The sequence below is a fragment of the Gekko japonicus genome, unplaced genomic scaffold (assembly GCF_001447785.1).
Source record: "Gekko japonicus isolate JY-2015 unplaced genomic scaffold, Gekko_japonicus_V1.1 scaffold227, whole genome shotgun sequence".
NCBI classification, from domain to species: Eukaryota; Metazoa; Chordata; class Lepidosauria; order Squamata; family Gekkonidae; genus Gekko; species Gekko japonicus.
Genome location: NW_015164189.1, coordinates 204,936 through 225,905, shown reverse-complemented (window position 1 = coordinate 225,905; position 20,970 = coordinate 204,936). Strand labels below are relative to the sequence as shown.

Sequence of the window (20,970 nt, the reverse complement as noted above, 5' to 3'; positions counted from 1 at the left end):
TCTCATGTCACAATGCTTGTGGAGGGTAGGGACAAGACTAAGTGTTGTACTCTTGTGTGCAGTTTACTGCAGTATGCACAAATTCGACCATCTTTCTCTGTGGTAACTGATAAAGACATTGGTCAAGGGAAGCGGCTGCTTGCCCTATGTTGGTGGTCATTTTCTGACAGTAATCTTCAGATGCTTTTTGGCCATTTATTTCCTTGATCCTAAAGCCAGGGCAAGTCCCTGCTCTGGGAGTCTGTTTGGTGGCATTGTTCTTGATCCCAGTGACTTGTCAGATGGAAGCTTTTTCAGTTGGGGGGCAAGCAGGTACCTCAGCAGCAGGCTCTGGGCCTGTTGCTATTATTTGCATTGCAGTAGGATGGGCAGGATGGAGTGCAAGTGGGTTGGAGTCTTGGTTTGCAGCAGAAACCAAGTATTTGGCCTCTGACTGCACGGTGAATGTGTCAATCCCAGCTTTATGGGAGTTTTACAGGGAGGCATTCCCACGGGTTTTATTAAAAGATCATAAAGACAACATACCACATGAAGTGGGCTTGAACAAATTGCCCTGCTAAAGAAAGCTCACCAATATGAAACTAAAGACTTAGTAAGAAAAGCTGGCATCTGTAGACATAACATAACATAAACACACAAGGTACTTGTATGGTGGTTGTCCAGAAGCAAGTGAGCCAGTATAGTGTAGTTGTTAAGAATGTCAGACTAGGATCTGGGAGTTCCAGGTTAGGCCCCACAACTCTGCCATAGAAAATCGGTGAATAACCTGGGGCCAGTCTCATACACTCAGCTTAATCTGCCTCTCCCTGCCTTACAGGGTTGTTGTGAGGATAAAATGGAGCCAAGGAGAATGTGCTTGGGAAGAAAGGCGGGGTTATATATTAAGCAAATAAGTGTTTTCTGCATTCACACATGTGCGTTGTGTGCATTTTATATATGTCTATGTATTCCTTACTTGGGAAGGGGAGGTATTCCAGAGCTTTCTTTGGCAGTTTCCCATAATTCTTTGCCAAGCCCGCTCATTGTGAAACTGCAGTCTTTCCCGTTGTGATAGATACAAACACTTTTGAAGAGGCTGCCTCCAACTCTTGTAACAGTCTCACTGACAGACATGTCATCGGTAGAGTTAGGTATATATCCACAAGGGTGGGGGTTGTCTTATTCTGTTCCTCCCTCTTATGTTCTTGTTTTGCGGCCTACTCAAGACATTTTCAACTGCCATATTTGTGCAAACTGCTGCCAGGAACATCTGCTTTATCTGTAGATCCTCCAAGATCAAACATTTGTTTTTAAAGATAGAAGAACATTCTGCATACATTCTACATACATTGGAGCTGAACTGTGAGAAGCTAAACCCGTGAGCTGCCTTAACCATGTGAATGTGGTACCCAATACAGGAGAGGGAGCAGATTGCCTTTGTGTGCAAGCAAATAGTGGGGTGGCGCATGACACTGGCAGAACTGGGAACCGCTGTGTTTCCACCAAAGGATTCTAGATTGGATTTGGCATCCTCTCTGTCAGCCAGGAAGAGTCAATTAACCTCTGCAACTCTCTGTTTATCTGTTGATGTGCAGTGGTGTTTGTTCAGATGAGTTTGGGAAAGGCTGTAATTTTTTGCATACATTATTTTCATATCTGATCAGTGTTGGGAGGAGGGGTGGTTGAAAATTGATCATGCATTTCCTCTAAAAGCAGAGTGTGGCGGGGGGGGGGGGGGGGGGGGGGGAGTACACAGCTATGGAAATGTCAGTAATGTTTCCAAGACGTGTGTGTATAAATACCAAATGTTGTGGCTTCAAAGGATTAAATGGGTATTCTACTAGCCAAACAAATTGGCATTGGTACACGCAAATAGGAATGGTTCGTATTTAAGCAGCTGCTATCAGAGTAAGTGTGCCCGCACCCAGGCACATTCTCATCATAGGCATTTATCTAGCTGTCCACCTGGACTTTTCTTCTCTCCAGTAGTCTATCTCTTTCTGTTGTTGCTTTCTTTCTGTTTCCCCCACCTGGTGACATTTTGGTCTAAAATAGGCATATCACCTATGATACAGATTTAGGTTGGTTGTCTCCCAAAGGATCTTGGATATTGTAGTTTGAGAAGGTTGCTGAACCATCAACAGTTCCTGCCGAGAGGGAATGACACGGTTCAAGCTCTGTGGTGCAAATAATGCCCTTTGAGGTCTGAGTCTCCATGACATTCCTTACACTAAGCTCTGCAGCTCATTGTTTCCTGTTTCATTGTGGCTACTAGCCAGTCTTTCTCTCTTAACCCTGTCCCTCTGTGATAGACCTGTTTAGACTGTGCAGCCTGCTTCACATCCCCGAAGCTGTTAAGGTCCTCTTTATGCTGACTAGCTTAGTCCAAGAACTGCTATTAATGAAGCCTGGTTATTTTGGCTGTGCATGATTTTGCACCTTAACTGTCTACCCAAAAGAGGTGGATCTCATTCATGGGGCTGTTTGCGCCACAAGTGACTTTATTGTCCCTCCATCCTCTTGCCTGCATATCTGGCACTTTCCTTTATGTAAATGGGCTACCTTTTATGTCCTTGCTGGATTTCGTTGTCGTATTTCATCAGCTCAGCTCTCTGGCTCACGCAGGGAACACTGACATTCCAGTGTATCCTTGAGCAGGAAGGAATCGGGCAGACCCAGATGAACAGACCTGCAGATACTCTGTGCCTAAAAGGCTGTGTGTCAAGCAAGAAAAGCTGCAACCTGTATGCCTTATGCAAAGTGAATGGATTTGCATGGTTCCATAATTTTGTATTGATAAGCATTTTCCATTTTGCAAAATGTATTATGGCACTGTATTTCGTGTGGAGAGGAGCTATGCAGAGAGCCAAATGTTGTTCATGCACACTCCATAAAGCATATCTTTGCAGCCATACAGGCTAGAAACTTGCCTTTGAAAAGAGAGACTGGAATGAGCTTCTCTGAAAGCCATGTACTGCACTCAGTACAACATTCTGCATGTGTTCCCCCCCCACACACACACAACTTTGTGATCTCAGCAGGTGCATCACCCTGCACCAATACTCCCTCTAAGCTGTGGAGTCTTGTAAGCAAAAATTCTACTCTGTGAGCTACTGGTGTTAAAGTTGTGAGCAAGTGATTCGGCTACTGCATAAATTAGTGTGAGCTGGAGGCTAAAAAACTGTGAGCTAGCTCACACTAACTCAGCTTAGAGGAAACACCGCCTAGCACATATCTCTGCAGAAAGTAGCATGGTAGCATGGCAGGGAGAGGCAATGTTAAGGAAAGAGAAGGGTTTTTAAAAGCTCCCTGGGTTGAGGTGCCTGTTTCATTCCACATGACAGAGTAGGATTTATTCCTGTGGCATGTCTGATCTTGTTTGCCCCTTTGTGAAGCAAGTTGCCGTCTTTTTCCCACTTGTGGAGAGAGACAAGGGCTACTCAGTCATGACAGCTGCACTTCTCCAGAGCGGGGGCCAGGGTGGCGTAGTGGTTAGGGGGTTGGCTGGGGACTGGGGAAGACAAAGGTTCCCACTCATCCCCTGAAGCTCACCTGATGACCTTGAGCTAGTTACACACACTCTCTCTCTCTCACTCTCATCTTCACCTGCCACGCCCGGGGTATTGTGGTTTCCATTTTGTCTTCACATCAGGTGACTTGAGCTCCGTGGAGGAGAAGGATGGCATAAAAATGTGCTGGATTTTGGTGCAGTGGCTTAAGCACCCTGTTTGGCTGTAGGAATCTTCAGATTTCACCATGAAGCTAATTATGTAGCTCTGGGCAAAACGTTCTGTCACCCTAGCCTCCCTCGAGGATGACATTTCACTGTCTCGCATGTCCTGCGCATCCTGAGCAGCCACTCTATCTCCTTGGCTGGGAAGCACCATTGCTTAAAGAGCCTGCAGAACTATGGAGAGCCCTGGCCGAGACAGACAGGACATTCCTCTGTTTGCTTATGTGTGTGTGGCAATTTGTGGGCAGCCTGGAATTAGTTCGCAAGCTCCAGTGGGTAGAAGTTGCTCTCTGTCTGAGTAAGCGGCTTCCGTGTCCTGGTTTTATGCATGCTTGCTCCTCGTGGGTTTTATAATAGCAATATGCTGAGGTGTTTTTTGTAGCCTAGAAAGCATCTGCGTGCCAAACCTGGGCAGAGGTGGCTCTTTTTGGAAAGAGGAGACTTTTTGACTGTATTTTAAGAAGGGCCTGTGTGAACTTGCAGGGAGGGGTGGGCTCTGTCTTTGAATGGGGAAAGGGAGTTGACTCTTTACGTGTGATTCAGATCTCCTCTGTAAACAGATGGGATGCTTTGGTGAAGGCACACCTGTGCTGAGGAGCCACGGCTGATCCCAAACTTTGCTGCCAAGGGAGTTCTGGTAATTCTAAAAGTAGCAGGGTTCTTTTTTGAGAGAGAGAGAGAGAGAGAGCAAGAAACTATAGAAAAAGACGTCACTTTTGTCAAGGAAATGACATGCTGTGAGGTGGGAAATTCCTGTCACTCTTCTGCAGTTGCTTGTTCTTATGAATGAGGAACAAATTAGAGAAGAACATGCAGCCCCAGAAGCTCACTCTTGGACCTTGGGCCAGTCAAACACTCTCAGCCTAGCCTACCTCACAGGGTTATTGTGAGGATAAAATGGAGGAGAGGAGAAAGCAAGATTTTGCCATGTCACCATTTTGGGGGGTGAGCTGGCATATTCTGATATGAGGTTTTTGCGAGCAACAGCCTGCACCATTGCATACGTAAGGCAAGCCAGGGAAACAGTGTACAAACATCCACTGCCAATATTGTCTGGGGCCATCGAACGTACACTGGGTTTTACAGAGCGCCATAAGCCAGTCGAGGCCTCTCCTTGGTTTCAAAATACACATGGTCCAGAATACAGCTCTGGCCTTAGATTCTCTTCCTGCAAGACTGTTCCCCAGTTGGTGTTGGAACAGAGCTGATAACCTGGTTGTTTTAACACCCTCCCCCCATCTTTCTCTCTCCAGGTTTCAAGTGTCCCATTTGCTCCAAATCCGTGGCTTCCGATGAAACGGAAATGCACTTTATCATGTGTCTGAGCAAGCCCCGCCTCTCCTACAACGGTAAGTGGGTCTTTTCTGTTGGAGGTCTTGTCTGGCAAGATGTGAATGCAAGTGAGTGTGGGTCTTTTTTGAAGCAGGACGTTCCCCAGGGCGCTCAAAGCTCTGTCTGCCTGGGCTCAGGCCGGCATGTTTCCCCAGCTGGTTCACCTCTGTCCCCTACCTTTCATGTTCAGGTCCCCTGTAGAATGGTTATAGGTTGTGTCTAATCTTCCAGACCTTGGCATCTCCCCCCCCCCTGCTGTGCGTGCTGGGTGCCAGTGCATAAATCAGGAATTGCACGCCAAGAGAAGACAAATTTTTGTGACTAATAAATCTGTGCCAACAAAGCAGGTTTTATGTAATTTGCATGCAAAAAATATGGGGAAATGGTAGTTTCGGACCTACCATGCCTTCTAAATTATCTGTCTGGTCATAATGTCTAGAAATTTGAATTTTCACCCCCACCCCCCAGCAAAAGCAAAGTTTCCAGGAAACGTAACCTAACATTGGATGTTAAGTTCTGTGCCTGGATGGAATGACTGTGATGATGTGTGTGGGAGGCACATACAGTGGGAGCTGGAGGGGGGCAGTGATGGTCCTGAGGGAAGAGGGACAAGCGCTGCTCCAGCTCATGAAATGTGTGTGGCCACTTCTGCCCTGTGCATGCAGCCAGAGTCTTCCTGCCTTGCTCAAGATGCTTGCTGCCTCCATCGCAAGTTGAGGCCTCAGACCGGCTTTGCCCTGTGTCGCTGTCCCTCCCCCTCCCCGCCGGCGTGAGTATGTCAGTCCCAGCAACAACAAGTCTGATCGACTGACACTTGCTCCGGCTGTCAGTGCCAGGCCGCATCAGTCCCTGACGTTACACGGGATCCGCCCAGGCTGCGCTGGCAGAGGCGGCGCTGGGCAACTCTCGAGCCTGCAAGCTGGAAAATCAGGTCAGGAGGAGGAGCTGGTCAATTCGGCACCACACAGCTGGGCCTTCCCCAGCCTGCCTGGCAGCAGTCTGGGATAAGGAGGGCAGCTCCTCCTCCATCTCCTCCCCCCCCCCCCCCCGCCTCGAAATTCCTCGGGTCTGCCCAGCTGAACAGGGCCTTGTGTGTCGTGCCAGAGATGCTGGAGAATGGAATTCCAAAAGACAGTGCTTCTTTCCCCCCTCCTATGAGCCCCCCCATCACTCTCCCCCCCTGTCCTTGGCACACATCCACAGATTTTAGGGTTCTGCCAGGTCAGACGTGCTTGGGGGCGGGGAGAGATTCATGCAAGCAAAGCCTTGGTGCTTAGCAACTCTTCCTTTCTCTTCTCTCTTTCTGTCTCCCGCTTCTCCCCCCCCCCCAGTTGCCATCACCTTCTCTGTCTATTTTTGGAGCTGTGAAGGAAAGGGAGGATTTTCATAGAATTGACTTCAGGCAGAAGGAGGAATGGGACGCAGGCTTCTCCTGCGCCAATTTCTTGTCTCCACTGCCTCTCGCAGGGAGTTTGTCCTAGACCTTCTCTGGCTGGTGCTGAGAGATCCTCTAGAAGAGTTGGGGTATCAGATTTGTTCAGGGCCGTCACCCAATGAAAGATCCTTCCGGCCTATGCTCTGGCTTCTAACCAACCGAAGGATTTGACTGACTAGATTTTAATGCACCTGGAACTATTGCAAGCACTGTTGGCATCCTGGATGCAGATGGCAGTTTAATTTAAGAATGCAAACTGCACATGGGTGGGTGGGTGAAGAGCTACCTTGTTGTTTAAGAGAGCTGTGCCTGTGTGTGTGCTTAAGCTGTCATGACCACATTTATGGAACCAGCAGTACATTTAGGTCTGTTGCGGGGGGGGAGGGGGGGTTAATAATGTCTGTTTCTCAACAGGTCTTCACAAGCAAGAGGTGATGTACTTTGTAAAATAAATGCTTGCTGTGCTGTATGTTGTAAATGCAGGGGGACTATACATTCAAAACCAGGACAGATGGGACAGACATTCCAGGGAAATGCCTGGAGTTAGAAATCAACCCGCAGAACAGTGGTTTGCTATAAGTGTTGGTTTTTACCTTTAAGGCTTTGAGTGGTATGAGGCCAACGTATCCGCAGGACCACCTCCTCTGGTGCACCCCCAGGAGAGCATTATGCTCTTCACAGAACAACTTTCTGGTGGTCCCTGGCCCTAGAGATTATCTGTCTCTCCTCGACCAAGGCTCTGGGCCTTCTCAGCCCCAGTTCCAGCCTGCTGAAATTCTCTGCCAAATAACATCAGGGCTCTTCGGGATCTCGTGCAATTCCACAGGGCCTGTAAGGCAGAAGTGTTCCGCCAGGCATTTGCTTGAGGACAGCAACGGTTTTCACTCTAGCTGGCACCCTTCTTGGATCTCTGTTCCCTGAAAGATCTAATTCCCCCCCAAAAAAAATCCCGATGAGGCACCCACAGGCCGGAAATGGGAGGGAACCACAAAATTTTGCCACTTGATTTTAATTAACGAATCATATGTTTTGATTTTTTTTAATGGTTTCTATTGTTTTAAATTCATACCTTGCCTAGAGCTCCACAGTAATGGGGATTAGGTGATTAAAAATGTAAATAAAATAAATAAATAGTTCTCCATCAGCTCAGTGCTCTAGTCTCTGGGCTGGGGCCTCAGGAAGTGCTGCAGTGGCTGTAAACAGCTTATCATTTCTGTCCCATTGCAATTAGCACGATCTGGGTTTGCAAACCCACTTCCAACCATGGTTTTGCCAGCTAGCTGCAAACCATGATGTGGGTTTTTTTAGCTCAGGTTTCGTGTTACACCATAATCAAGCTTCTTTAATTTTACATTACAGTCTTTCCATATGGAGGTTTTCCTATGGTTTGTAGCACCCCCCTCAGCTCCTTCATGACATTGTTGTCCATTTGTTGTTTCTCTGCATTTGCTCAGCCCACCTTTTCCTCCATTTTTGAGGAAACATGAAGAAACGGTCAGGAAACCATGAACATGCGATAAGCTGGCAAGGATATTGTGAGGAAGCCTGCAGTTTGACACACAAAACCTTCCTGTGAAAGACTCCCCCCCCCCCCAACCTGTGAATTCCAAATTGAACTGCTTGTATGGAAATAATTTCAAAATTTAAACCTTGCTTTTCCCTTTAAAAAAGGGACATGGCTGTGGAAGCTGTGTTGCATTCATTGCCAGCTTTTGTTTTTGAAGGCTTGGAAGTCACTCTCAGTGTCTGCAGTTCAATCCATGCCTATTCTGCAAGATTGGGTGTTTGTTATTTCTCCCATTTCTTCTTTTGACCTTCAACACATCCATTCTTAATTACAGCAGTGTCCAGAGTTGTTTGGCTCTGGGCTAAATCTTCCTTGGCTGAAGGAAAGATATTTCTTTTCATACAAGCCAGAAGTCTTCCGTAAAACTAGTAACTTTTCTCAAGTGCACTGCGGCCTCTTTAAATCTGCAGTTCAAATTTTAAATTGGTTGATCACACTTGCTTGTTAACTTGCAGTTCCAGTGAATGCAACTGTGCCCCCATGACTACACAGCTGCCCGGATAGGGAATGTCTGTACAAAGAATGCTTTTCCGTCCCTGCACCATGGTGGCTGCATTCTTCTATCCTAAAGCATGTCATGGCTTTCTCAATTGATCTAGCAGAAGCTAGAGAAGGGCTGGCAGGCGTGACGAAGCAGCTTGCTGGATTTTAAAGTGGGTTGCACACCCCATTTGGCCGAACCTTTCACTATCGACCAGTCATGTTAACAAAAGGAACCTGTAGTATGTGGACTTGGCAGTCAGCGGGTCCAACATGGGAATGGGAGAAATGGAAGTTTCCTAACACAACCATGGGATAGTTCTCACTCTGTAGTTAAACTGGTTTCCAGACCTGCACCCCTTTGGACTTCAGGTGGGGAGGGACCATGGGCTGTTGTTTATAGAACAGTTGCTGTGACGTAGTTTATTTTGAAAGATACCTGATTTTTATTTATTTACTTAAGTGCTGAGACACAAAGGAGGATTACCCAGTGTTAAGACAATGGAGTCAAGCAGCTGGAGACATCCAGCAAACAGTCCAATAGGACCAGGATGACGAAAATGACAAACTAGGCAAAAAGGATTATCAAACAAGATAGGACATAAATTGTGCAAAAAATGGAACTGCAGAAGTAGGAAACAATGCAGTAAGAGCAAGGTAATGCATTTGTTAAACAGTGGAATAGACTCCAATCCTGCTCCCTTTCTTAAAGTGTCCTCTGTTCCCATATACTACAGAAGAGCCAGGGGCACACGAGGCCTCTGAGACCAGAGTTGGGTGAGAAGGCCAGGGACTTGTATTGATAGATCTTGTGCAAACCCATAAGGAGGCAGGGCTCTGTTTGGTTTATCGGCCTGAGTTTCTACACACACACACACAGTGGAACAATGCCAGGGCAGCATGGAGATGTGCGCCTTTTGTTCCTGCTTGTGGCTGCACCTCGTCACCCAGCTGCCTTTTCTCTTTGTCTCCTTGCAGACGATGTGCTAACAAAGGATGCAGGCGAGTGTGTAATCTGCCTGGAAGAACTCCTGCAGGGGGACACGATAGCTCGGCTTCCCTGCCTGTGCATTTACCACAAGAGGTACAGTGTGAGCTCCGCCCTTTCTGGAGCATTACTGGTTGTGGAGCGACAATGACTTGGCTTGCTTGAGGCTACCCCAAAGCCCGAGCTCTTCCTTCAGCCCCCTCCACAAGGGTTTGTAGAACTCTTCTGGGTGCTTCTTCCTTCCTCAAAAGGTATGGGCTGATAATACTTTTCCTTGTCACATGGGTTGTTTGCCCTGGTCCCCACCTCCCCCTGCTTCCACATGCCATCCTGGTGCACCTCCTGGGGTTTGGCCGTCTCTTGGAGATCTTTTCCAAACCTCCTTTGCTACGACATTTTGTACAAGAGTGTAGCAGAGCTGGGGCAGCATCCATGTAGACAGGAAAGTTTGGATCTCCCAGGTCCTGCCAACATCAGGGAAGTTTTCCCTGCCCATCATTGGAGGGTTTTGTCTTTTAAAATAAAAATCAGCAGTGACATGACTGTGTTATTGCTGTAACAATCTGCCTATCAAGTTCTTTCAATTCCCTGTTTGCATTTTTTTTTAACAAAGTAAGATTCTAACCTCTTTTGTTGCAGACTTATGCCTTTCCTGTTAAACCTCTACTATGGATTGTCACAGCAATGATGTTTTAATGATCTATCCTGCTGATTTTTTTTTAAGTCCTCCAAAATGTTTGCCTTGGGGAAACTGGGCAAGGAAAATTGGAGGAAACCTTGCCATGTGGAAGCCCTGTTGCTGTTGCACCATATTAGCAGCTGCAGCAACAATGAGGAAATCATGCAGCCCATCCCCCTGTGGAAATGACAGCGTCTGAAATGACAATGGCTGAGTAGGTGTTCGACTTTGGTTCCCTTTCAAAAGGCCTGCACTGGCCATGGTGACGTGTAGTGATGGATCCTTTTCTGACTCCCTCCTCTTCTTTTGCAGCTGTATAGATTCCTGGTTTGAAGTGAACAGATCATGCCCGGAGCACCCTTCAGATTGACTCTAGCAATGCTTGCAGATCTCTCCCCAGGTGAGCCATTTGTCTTGCAAGCCAGCTTGGTGTAGTGGTTAAGAGTGGCAGACTGTAATCTGAAGAACCGGGTTTGATTCCCCACTCCTCCTGCCCAATGAAGCCTGCTGGGTGACCTGGACCAGTCACAGTTCTCTCAGAGCTCTCTCAGCCCCACCTGCCTCACAGGGTGTCTGTTGTGGGGAGGGGAAGGGAAGGCGATTGTAAGCCGCTCTGAGACTCCTTTGGGTAGTGAAGGGCAGGGTATGAAACCAACTCTTGTTCTTCTTATACAGCAAACAGGCAAGTGCTATATATTTTTTTTGTTTGTTGTTGCAAGAAATAGGCCTCTGTTTCTGGGCATTGATGTTGATACTACCCACTCCAATGCATGCCCATCCACACGTACTGGCAGATGATTAAAAAGCTGTTTTGTTGAGTCTACACTCGGGTGCCCAGAGTGGTGCCCATGGGTGCCAAGGTGCCTGTGAACACTTTCATTGGTGCCCATGCCCACTAAGTGTTTTTAGAAAGTGGGTGTGGCCAGATGGGACTCTTGCCCAATTGGGCTTCTGATTTGCCACTGAAGATTTGATTGGCTGTGCAAAGTAAAGAATATTGTTTCAGTGGCAGATGCCACCACAGCATTGCTTTTATTACCCCTCTTTCCCAGTTTATTTTCTAATCACTCTCCTTCTCCCCTGCATTTGGGCTTCCTGTGTGTGGTTGGCTTCACTTCCTGCAGCAGCCATTTTATGGTCACGGCGGCCACCCTTTGTCAGCATTCCAGATGTGCCAACAGTTCAAAAAGGTTGGGGACCCCCTAATGTACACAATTTTGCAGGGAGCTTCAGCACAGGAGAACTGTGCCTTGCACTTCTTCTTAGAAACTTGTCCCAACATTCTGAAATCCACAAGGCTTGCTTGCACATGGAGGTTTTTTTCTCTCTCCATATTGGCTTCCAAACAGGAGTGCGTCTATTCTTTTGGAGCTTCCATACAACATCTGGCAGCGATCGCCCTCTTTCCAGAGGAAACTGGGACGGCACCAAGGGATGAGGGAAGGAAAATAGTTCCACACTGGGTGCTACTTTCTAAAATCCATGCCCTCCCATCCAGCTTGCTAATGCGTTTGAGCTGCATTCTGTCTGGAAAGACCATACCAAAAACAGGTTTGAGAAACGATGTACTGAGAACAATAAGAAGTGGATGATTAGCAGACAATGTTTAGTGGGTGCTCTCCTCACAAAACTCCACTGCAGGGTTTGGAAGCCAAGGAGGATGAAAACCTCCACATGGATGCATCCATAACAATTGCTTCCACATCAAAGTCCTTGGTTTGGCACTGATGCTAATGGGAAGCTGATGGAGCCTCCCCCCCCCCCCCCCCCCTTCCTCACAGCATCATGACAGTTTTGTATACCCCTTCTGGATTTTCCCTGGATATGCTGCAGGGAAGTCTGGATCTTAGAACTTTTCTGGTCACACCCACATTGGCTTCATTTTTCCTGCCCCCATAATGGGCATTTTTCTCTGCTCCTCCTCCTCCTCTGTGAGGTTTTGGCCATTTTTTGTGATTTTTTTTCATTTTTTTCTTCTTTATTTAGTTTTCAGGTCCAGACAACAGACCTGTGAAGTTTAGGATGGTGGTTGTGATTTTTGAGTTTTTCATTTTTTAAAAAAAGGTAATTGACGTGTGTGTTTGTCATTTTTTTAAAAAAAGAGAAAACCTGAAAAACACTCCAGGGGTGCATGGGGTTGGGAAGAACAGCTACCATGGGAGCTGGGGAAGTGCAGGGAAACACACAGCACGTGGGGGCTTTTTTTGTCCGCTGTCTGCATGCCTGCTGATATGTTGATCTGTTCCTCTCGACAGGTAATCCCCTCCATTTGCCTCTTCCTCTCCACTCCCTCCTCCAAAGCTACTCTGGAACCCTGCGGGACGACAGCGTTTTGGGGGGGGGTTGTGTTACTTCTTGACTTTAAAAGGGCAGACAAGACCCCAAAGAGAAGCCACTACCTTTGCAGAGCCGTACCTTGGCAGCCTTCAACTGGGGCGGGGGGGGGGGGGGGAGGCCCAGCACGTCCAAGGTGCTGCGGACACCCCGTCCCCAGAGGCATCATGATGTTTGGTCTGGATCTGGCTGCCAGCCAAATGGAGCACGAGAGAGGGTTGCCACCGTTTTGACAAGGAACTTTTGTCCTCCCGCTATATGCGGGCCACACTTTTTGCACTGAAAAGGTGATTTTTTTTTTCTTCTTCTTCTTCTTCTTCTTTTTCCTTGGAACCAGGAAGAGAGACGACACCCCCACCCACCCTCAATCCCACCCACACCCTGAGGAGGAAAGGGCATTTTTTCTGTCTCGTTTTTTGAAGGCGTTGTAGGTTTGTCTTTCAAGTGTTTACAAAAACAGCCATTTCGTGTCAACTGATGTGTGTTCCTGGTGATGTTTACAAGACTGCATCCTCTTGGCCTCCCTGCTAGAGCTATTCAGCACCTGAGAAGCTGAATCTCTTCTCCCACCCCACCCCCTTTGCCTTTTCCTGGGGGACGCCACACCTCATTGCCAAAAGTCCCCTGGTTTTTTCCCCCCCTCCCTCCTTAGCGAGTCTCGGTTTGAACTTCTCACTCCAGGGCAGTCGTGGGGACATCCTGAAGGGCTGTGGCCATTCACAAGTGTCCTGCTAAAGATGCCTGAACCTCTCTCTCCGCCCTGCGTGGGAAATGAGCCTGAGTTGTGAAGTGGCACAGAGACACACACGTTACCCCCCCCCCCAACCTCCCACCCCGATCCACGTTTGAGCACGAAGTGGAGAATGTCTCAGCCATGGGAAAAGCCCCTGCCGGCAGCCATCATCCAGCAGGGAAAAGGTATCTGTATTTATATAGTTAAAAAAAACAACAAAAATTACAAAAAAACAAACAAACTTTAAAGCTTGGGAAGGGAAGCTTCCCCTATTAGTCAAGGTGTTTTGATATGGTATTCAATAATGTTCAATAAAATAGTCACTGTTATTTTATTTCGGCTGTCTTGGTCATCTGAGGGATTGGGGAAAGGGGCGGGCAGGGGGTTCAGGCAAGGTGTTCTGCGAGACTTTTTCTTCTCTAGGGTTCACGCCTGAACTTCAGGGCCAGCAAGGCTGCCAGGAAGTTGCCTTGGAATTTGAGGGTTCTAGAGAGCTCCAGCAAAGCAGCATGTAATCAGGAGGAGTTTCCCGTGTGTCAGTTACCCTTACAAAAAAAGGGGGTCCTGTAGTGCTTGGGGGGGGGGGATAGCACTGATGCACTGCAAAAAACACAGGCTAGGTGGTCAGGTGACGGAATTTCAAAACCAGTATCACATTCTGTGCTTCCCTCCTCTCCCCCAATCCCCTGAATCATGAGCTACACCAGAGCTTCTCTCTGGTGATCTTGAGGTGTGAAACCGGTCAGATGGTGTGTTTTCCCATAGAAGGTATGTCCTTCATAAGAATGAAGAGCTGTGAAGAAAGTGCTTAGCATCCGTCTGAATGCTACCTGCAAGGTCTGAACACCTTCACAAGACACATTGCAGGGGTGGGCTTAGAATGGTTGCTCCTCCCCCTTTGGGATTTCCTAACTCAGAAGAGGGTTTTTTTAAAAAAAAGAAAAAGTCAGACTATCTTTAAGAAATACTGTAAGATGTGCTTTGCTAAGATGCTGTGTAGCTCAGCTAAGCAGGGACTTTGAGAGTCAGTGTCGTCCTCCTTTGCACAAAGGCGCAATTTGTGGAGGAGCCATGGGTCAGCGGTAGAGCACCTGCTTGGTATGCAGAAGGTCCCAGGTTCTACCCTTACATTTCCAGTTAAAACAATCAGGTACTAGGTGATGTGAAAGACCTCAGCCTGAGATCCTGGACAGCCACTGCCAGTCTGAGCAGACAGTGTGGACTTTGGTATTGTCTGCCTACTGCCCCCCTCATTAGGACAGGCAGAAGGGGGTTTACATACAGTCCCCACTCTGATGGGGTCACCCCCTTCTTGACTAAGAGCATAGTCTAGCCCTCTCCATCCAGTCACAGTTCCCACTTGTCCCTCTGATGCTTGACCAAGGCACTGAACCCATGAAAAGGGGGTGATGCAGAAACAGTAAGGCTTTGGATTTTAGCAAGAGTATGTTCTGTGAGACAAAGCAAAAGAACTGCAATTTCTGACACAGCTGAAAGTAAAACCATCTCCCCTGGTCACTGGAGGACCAGAAAGATAGATTGGGGTGCATAGGTACACTGCGCATCCCTAGGACTTGTGTTCCAGTGCATAAGGCCGTGTGACTCTGCCTCCCACCATGATGGCATCTTGTGTTGGCAGCGATGAGCCTGTACTTGGCATCTCCCCCCCCCCGAAGGTGAGGGAGGTGGTCCTAATTGACTTAGACTGGGATAGATTAGTACAGCCCAGGATGATGGCGGCCCACGCTAGCCTGATCTCACCAGATCTTGGAAGCTAAGCAGGGTTGGCCTTGGTTAGTACCTGGATGGGAGAGCATCAAGGAAGACCAGGGTAGCTATGCGAGGCAGGCAATGGTAAACCACCTGTGTTGCCTCAAAAAATACTCTGTGTCACCATTACTCTGTGATTTGACAGCACTTTCTACTGCCAGGATGTATACAATAGTTTTTGGCTAGCTTTTCCCATGGCATTCTGAAAAGGCTAGATGCGTGAAGATGGACAAACCAGTGGGTGGGGTGGATGAAGAGCACTGATCTGCAAGCTGGCGTAGGTGGTGAGGGAAGAGAACTGCTTTGTGAGCTAGGCAGACCCATAAGCCTGCTCCCAGGTGCGCCCGTGTCCTTGTGCACTCGCTCTTCGCAAGGAGTGACAGCTACTTCCACACTTTAGAAAGGCTTGATGAAAGCTTTCAGGGGAGAGTAAAATCAAGGACCACTTGAGCTGAAAGCACTTCTGATTATGTTTTCCACTCTTCTTCCTACTACTGTACGTGAAGCAAATGTGTTTTCTTTGGCCTGTCTGTCCACAGTGAGGCAGCTTCTAAGGATCTTACCTATGCATTGTGTTTTCTCCAGGGACACCCTCAGGGGTTGGGGTGCGTTCTAGTTTCCCAGGCACAAAGGGAAGATGTAGGATTGTAGTGCATGGAGAGAGGGGGCTTAGACCTCACCCCTTCCTGTGCCAGTTCCCTGATATGGTGGGGAAGGCAGCAGTTTGCTTTGCAGCTCATCAGTACACACTCAGCCCCCAACATGACAACTGATGTACCCCGGAGAGTCAGTGGGGGTGTAGTCCTTAAGAGTGTTGGACTGGTATCCGGGAGACCAAGGTCTGAATCCCTGCTTGTGCCATGGAAGCTCGCTGGGTGACCTTGGGCCAGTCACACACACTCTGCCTAACCTACCTCACAGGTTTGTTGCCAGTATAAAACGGAGGAGAGGAGAATGACGAAAGCCCTTTTGGGTCCCCTTTGTGGAGAAAGGCAGGTTATAAATGAACGAGATAAATTTCAGGTTAGGAAAATGGTATGTGTGGGAAAGAGCCAAACCTCTTCTCTCCACCCAGTCCGGGGACATCCCCCGGGAACAATGTAATATGCAGTTAGGCACTTATAGCCATGAAGGCTTCACCAAGATTCCACCCCTGTGCGTTCATAATAGATAACACAGGCAGCTTTATTTTGATTCCAGCTACCAGTACAGATGTTATGATGGAAGGGTGTCAGCCGAGTCCTGGCAGTTCAATCCTCAGACAAAGGTCAATTTACGGGTAAAACCTTAGGGGGAAACTGGTATACACAGCTGGGGCAGCCAGCAGTAAAGTACTGGAGTCGTCGTCGTCCTCTCCCTGGAAGAATGACACTGACCACAATTTCTTGGGAGAAGGCAAAGGTAAGGCAGCCAAATGGTTTAATTTTGCAGTGCAGACACAACGCAAGGCAGGAGCCAGCAGATTCGTCCTTGGGTCAAGGGAGTACGTGTGGTGAATGGTGTGTGTTTAGCTACAGTGCCAAGGCAGCCAGTCTGAGGTGTCACAAGACCTTCCCAGGGTTCATGAGGTTCTTAGGGTCCAGCGTGGCCTTGATCTGCCGCATGGTGGACAGGGCCACCTCGCCGACCTCCTCTCGTAAAAGCTGCCGCTTGCCTAGGCCCACGCCATGTTCCCCTGTACAGGTGCCGTCCATGGCCAACGCACGCCTAGGGGAGAAGAAAAGCAAAACGTGAGAGCCTGGCTGATTCAAAGCGAGAGTCCAATGAGAGTCCAGCAGGGGAAGCAAAGCTGGGTGGGGAGGGAGGAGCTGAAGCAGCACGCTGCACAAGACCGGGGAGAGGAGACTGGGTGGACAGCTCTTCCTGCTGCTCTGCTTGCGTGGGTGGGTCTCCCCTCCTGCTTGGCCACAGCTGGAAGCAGCGGGAAGAGGTGTGTTTGCCAGGCTCTCCTCCCTCTCAAGGCATTGAGAGGCACTGATTCCTTGCAGTGCCACAGGATGTTTTTTGTTGTTTTAACTAGCAACTGCTGTACTGCTATAGCAATCACTGACTTTTTAAAAGCCCTCTAGTGGTGGTGTGGGGAAATGACTGAAGGCCAATGGTGCCAATGGAGATGAGACCTTGAAAAATGGGAGCTATCTTTGGAAATGAACAAAGTAAAGTATGTCTGAGAGACAGCATGCCAGGGTCGGGAAGACCTGCAAAGTGGGAAATTAGAGGATGACAGGGCATACCTACTCTAAGGAAACAAAGTTGGAGAAAAACGTCCGTATGGAAGCAGCTTCAGTGAACCCCATATGACCTCCACTGGCCTAAAGGCCAGCAACCCCGCACCGCATGTGTCCTTAACAGCAGAAAGCTGTGAGCTCCTTCTCCTTAGGAAGCAGGGGCCCACCATAGTTTACCTTCCCCAGGCAAGTGGGAAAAGCTTAGCCACTCCCCCAGACCCAGCCGTGGGAGGGAGTCACACCCTACCTGGCTAGCCGCATAGCAAATTCCTTCACTCGCCCACTTTCGCCTGGATCTTCAGGATCAAAAATCAAGAGGCAGTGGAAGTTACCGTCTCCAACGTGGCCGACAATAGGGCCTAGAGGCACAAGGCAGTAAAGAATTTACACCCTAGTCTTAGTCCCACATAAGCCTTAGTGATCGGTTACATATTGCACAGAGGAAGAACTTTTACACCAAGTATGGATCCCTTCCTCCCACTTGGGGCATAATGAAGATCTAAAAAGAATAATACTATGCAAACATTTTATTCTCATGCTGCTTACCCCTCCCTTCCTCCCAGAGAGGTATGTACAGAAAGCCACGCCCCTCAAGGCATGTGCCTTAACGCCCTCTCGACTTGGGCAGGTTGAATTTTTCCCCTCCAGTTTAGCTCTGAACACTGCCACAGAATCCCAATTGGTGGGCATGCACTGAGACCACAGAGAAAGAACTGGCTGGGTTTTTTTCCCAAGGAAAGCGGAGAGTGAGGGAAATGCGCATAAGATGAGGATCAAAAACAACTGGGAATCTGATCCCTTGGCTTGCTTTTTGGAACTAGCTTGGCTCCCCTACCATCTCTCTGCCACCCAATAAATAACAAAGTAATACCTGAGCATTGCTGGATGGGAGGAGCGACCAAACATTGTCAGAAGTGGCCAAATCCTCCTTCCAGCCTCTCGGGGAACAAGCGAACCTCTCCTCATCTCCCTCCCAACAACAGAGGCTCCCTACCTGTGAGTCTGGAGGCGATGAGATCTTGCTTGGTTTCCACCAAAATAGCAGGGAGGCGAGAGATGGGAACGCACACATCAGTGGAATAACCCTAAGGGGGGTGAGAGGGAGCAGAGACAGAGAGAGAAGGTGAAGCATAAATATCCTCAGCCTGCCAGAGCATGAGATCACCAAGTTTTTTTGCCTATCCAAATAGGGAGGTAGAAGTTGGGGGTGGGGGTGTCTTCAAATACTTACTGGCCCTTTCAAGAAGACACCCCCTGGAAAAAGACCCCTCCACGCTATGCCACCAAGGCTAAACGATTCACTGACCTACTTGCCATCTACTAATCTACACAATCCAGTCTATTATGTGTGGTAAGGGCAAGAGGACACACACACACCCCACATAAAGTTGCCTTATACAGAGTCAGACCCCTGATCTACCAAGGGCAGTCTGGTTTCCCAGGTCTCAGGTGGAGGTCTTTCACATCACCTGCTATCAGGCCCATTTATCTGAAGATGCCAGGAACTGAACCTGGGACCTAATGCATGCAAAGCAGATGCTTTTACCGCTAAGCTATGGGTCCTGTGCAGTGCCCTAGCACTGAAGTAAGTGAGCCAAGTTGCAGGGCTGAAGAGAAGATTGGATTTATACCCCGCCCTTCACTCAGAGTCTCAGAGTGGCTTACAAACTCCTTTCCCTTCCCCTCCCCTCCCCACAACAGACACCCTGTGAGGTAGGTGGGGCTGAGAGAGTTCTTTCCAGAACTGTCCTTGAGAGAACAGCTCTGACAGAACTATGGCTTGCCCAAGGTCCTCCAGCAGCTGCAAGTGGAGGAGTGGGGGATCAAACCTGGTTCTCCCAGATTAGAGTCCGCACACTTGACCACTACACCAAACTGGCTCTGTATCAAACTGGCTAAGCATAGAAGACTGAAGGGAGTGGGGAGAAGCGGTCTACAAGCCATGTACCACTGCTTGCCCTTAATAACAGTAATTTTACTAAGCATCTGACAAGCCCTACAACAAAAGGAAAGTCCAATGGCACCGTAAAGTCTTAACATCATATGTTTCAATATGGGCTTACATGAATCGCAGCACACTTCCTCAGATACATGGGAGAGGCTGCAGTTCAGTGGAAGAGCCTCTGCTTGGCATGCAGAAGATCCCCGGTTCAATCCCTGACATCTCCAATTAAAGGGATTGGGTAGTAAGTGACCTGAAAGACCTCCACTTGTGACTCTGGAGAGCTGCTGTCAGTCTGAGTAGATAATACTGCTCTTTTTTGGGGGGGTATTTTTGCATTTTTGTGTGTGCGTGCCCATGCCTGGAAGTCATGGCAACCTCTGGTGACTCCTACTGGGGCATGGAGAACGTTCAGAGAAGTGGCTTGATAGCCTGCCTCTGCCTCCTGGCCCTGGTGTTCTTTGGAAGTCTCCCATCCAAAGACCTGCCAGGGCTGGCCCTGCTTAGCTTCCGAGATCTGATAAGATTGGGCTCGCCAGGTCAGGGCGATAATACTGATCTTGATAGACAAATGGTCTGATTCAGCACAAGGCAGATTCATGTATGTATTCTGCAGGTGGAGCATATCTCCAGACCTCCCGCCCGCTCACCTTCTTGCCAGGGTGAAGGGCCAGTGCGGCGTACCAGGCGTTATGCCGTGCATTCCACAGCTGGTTCCGGGCTTCCTGCTCCCGGGCCCACAAAAACTCCGATCCGCCATTCAGCTGCGCAATCTCTCCTGCAGAGGAAGCCTTATGTCACAGCCGCAGTGCCACCCTCTCGGCTGGTCGTACAGTCGCTTCCGCGTGTGCACCCACGTTCCCTGCCTTGTTGGGGCCCGTGGCCCTCCTCCACAGGGCTTACCTGTCGCCTGCACCTGCTCTTCTACGCTTTGCTCGCTGCCGTGGAATTCCAAGAAGAGGGTGGGCAATTCCGGGTAGCTGAGGCCGCTGTAGCGGTTGCAGGCAACCATCATGACCTCGTCTAGGAATTCTGGAGCAGCGGGAACAGGAAGAGGGGGCATCACTCGGCAGAACGTGGAACAAAAAGCGAGCAAAACGTTTCATCGCATTCGACTGCCTAAAGCAGGGGTGTCGAACTCGTTTGTTCTGAGGGCTGGATCTGACCTAAATGAGACCTTGTTGGGCCGAGCCACGTGTGTCATAAAAGGTAATGCCAAGTAGTGGAGATATAAACTTTTTATAAAGGACACAAACAGAAAGGGGTTTTTTTTAAACTTAAAATAAAAACACGCTTTAAAAACATTAGCACTCTTGCAATATTTTGTTTATTTAACAGTGTCGGATAACTGACACCTCTTTCTCTGAATTATTGCATTAAAATGTCTGTGCTGTTGCAATCTTGAGTATGCTGTCCAGGTGTGTATCTGTAAGCTGCAAACCTACAATGATGCAGCAGCAGCAGAACTGGAAGAAGAAGCAGACAGAAGACAGCCAGTTCCACTGCAGGCCTGATAGAAAGCCCTCCGGGGGCCTGATCTGACCCCTGAGCCGCATGTTTGACCCCCCTGGCCTAAAGACTCTGCTTCTGTCTTTAGCACTTCCCTCTCACCCTCAATGCCAATTCCCTGACAAATATCCCCTCACACAGCTATCTGTACCACTGGGCATATCAAGACCTGTATATCTGTCCAACAGGGCACCCTGCAGTTTCATGGGGGCATTCAGGCCAGGAAAATGGCACGGGGGCGGGGCTTAATTCTCCTATTTC

At 48.6% G+C, this 20,970-nt stretch overlaps 2 protein-coding genes across 4 annotated transcripts in view; one reads left to right on the top strand and one right to left on the bottom strand.

Moving 5' to 3' along the window:
• The window catches only part of ZNRF1 (zinc and ring finger 1, E3 ubiquitin protein ligase), a 31,551-nt gene extending 17,971 nt beyond the window's left edge, over positions 1 to 13,580 (top strand). The window contains exons 2-6 of one of the 3 annotated variants that reach the window (XR_001482406.1): positions 4,966 to 5,061; positions 9,505 to 9,610; positions 10,506 to 10,593; positions 12,180 to 12,257; positions 12,449 to 12,835. Coding sequence is in view for 2 of the 3 variants with exons in the window: in XM_015408257.1 (XP_015263743.1) it covers positions 4,966 to 5,061; positions 9,505 to 9,610; positions 10,506 to 10,563 (260 nt within the window). In the remaining variant the exon portion in view is untranslated. Of the gene's footprint in view, positions 1 to 4,965; positions 5,062 to 9,504; positions 9,611 to 10,505; positions 10,594 to 12,179; positions 12,258 to 12,448; positions 12,836 to 12,864 lie in introns of those variants that run through there. The other 2 variants (XM_015408257.1, XM_015408255.1) reach the window with 2 other exon arrangements.
• Positions 13,581 to 16,566: 2,986 nt separating this feature from the next.
• Positions 16,567 to 20,970, bottom strand: part of LDHD (lactate dehydrogenase D) — a 17,641-nt gene continuing 13,237 nt past the window's right edge. Inside the window, exons 7-11 of the mRNA XM_015408258.1 lie at positions 20,104 to 20,232; positions 19,851 to 19,978; positions 18,253 to 18,343; positions 17,506 to 17,617; positions 16,567 to 16,737 (exon numbers count right to left, since the gene is read on the bottom strand). Coding sequence (XP_015263744.1) covers positions 16,572 to 16,737; positions 17,506 to 17,617; positions 18,253 to 18,343; positions 19,851 to 19,978; positions 20,104 to 20,232 — 626 coding nt within the window. The 3' untranslated portion in view covers positions 16,567 to 16,571. The remainder of the gene's footprint in view (positions 16,738 to 17,505; positions 17,618 to 18,252; positions 18,344 to 19,850; positions 19,979 to 20,103; positions 20,233 to 20,970) is intronic.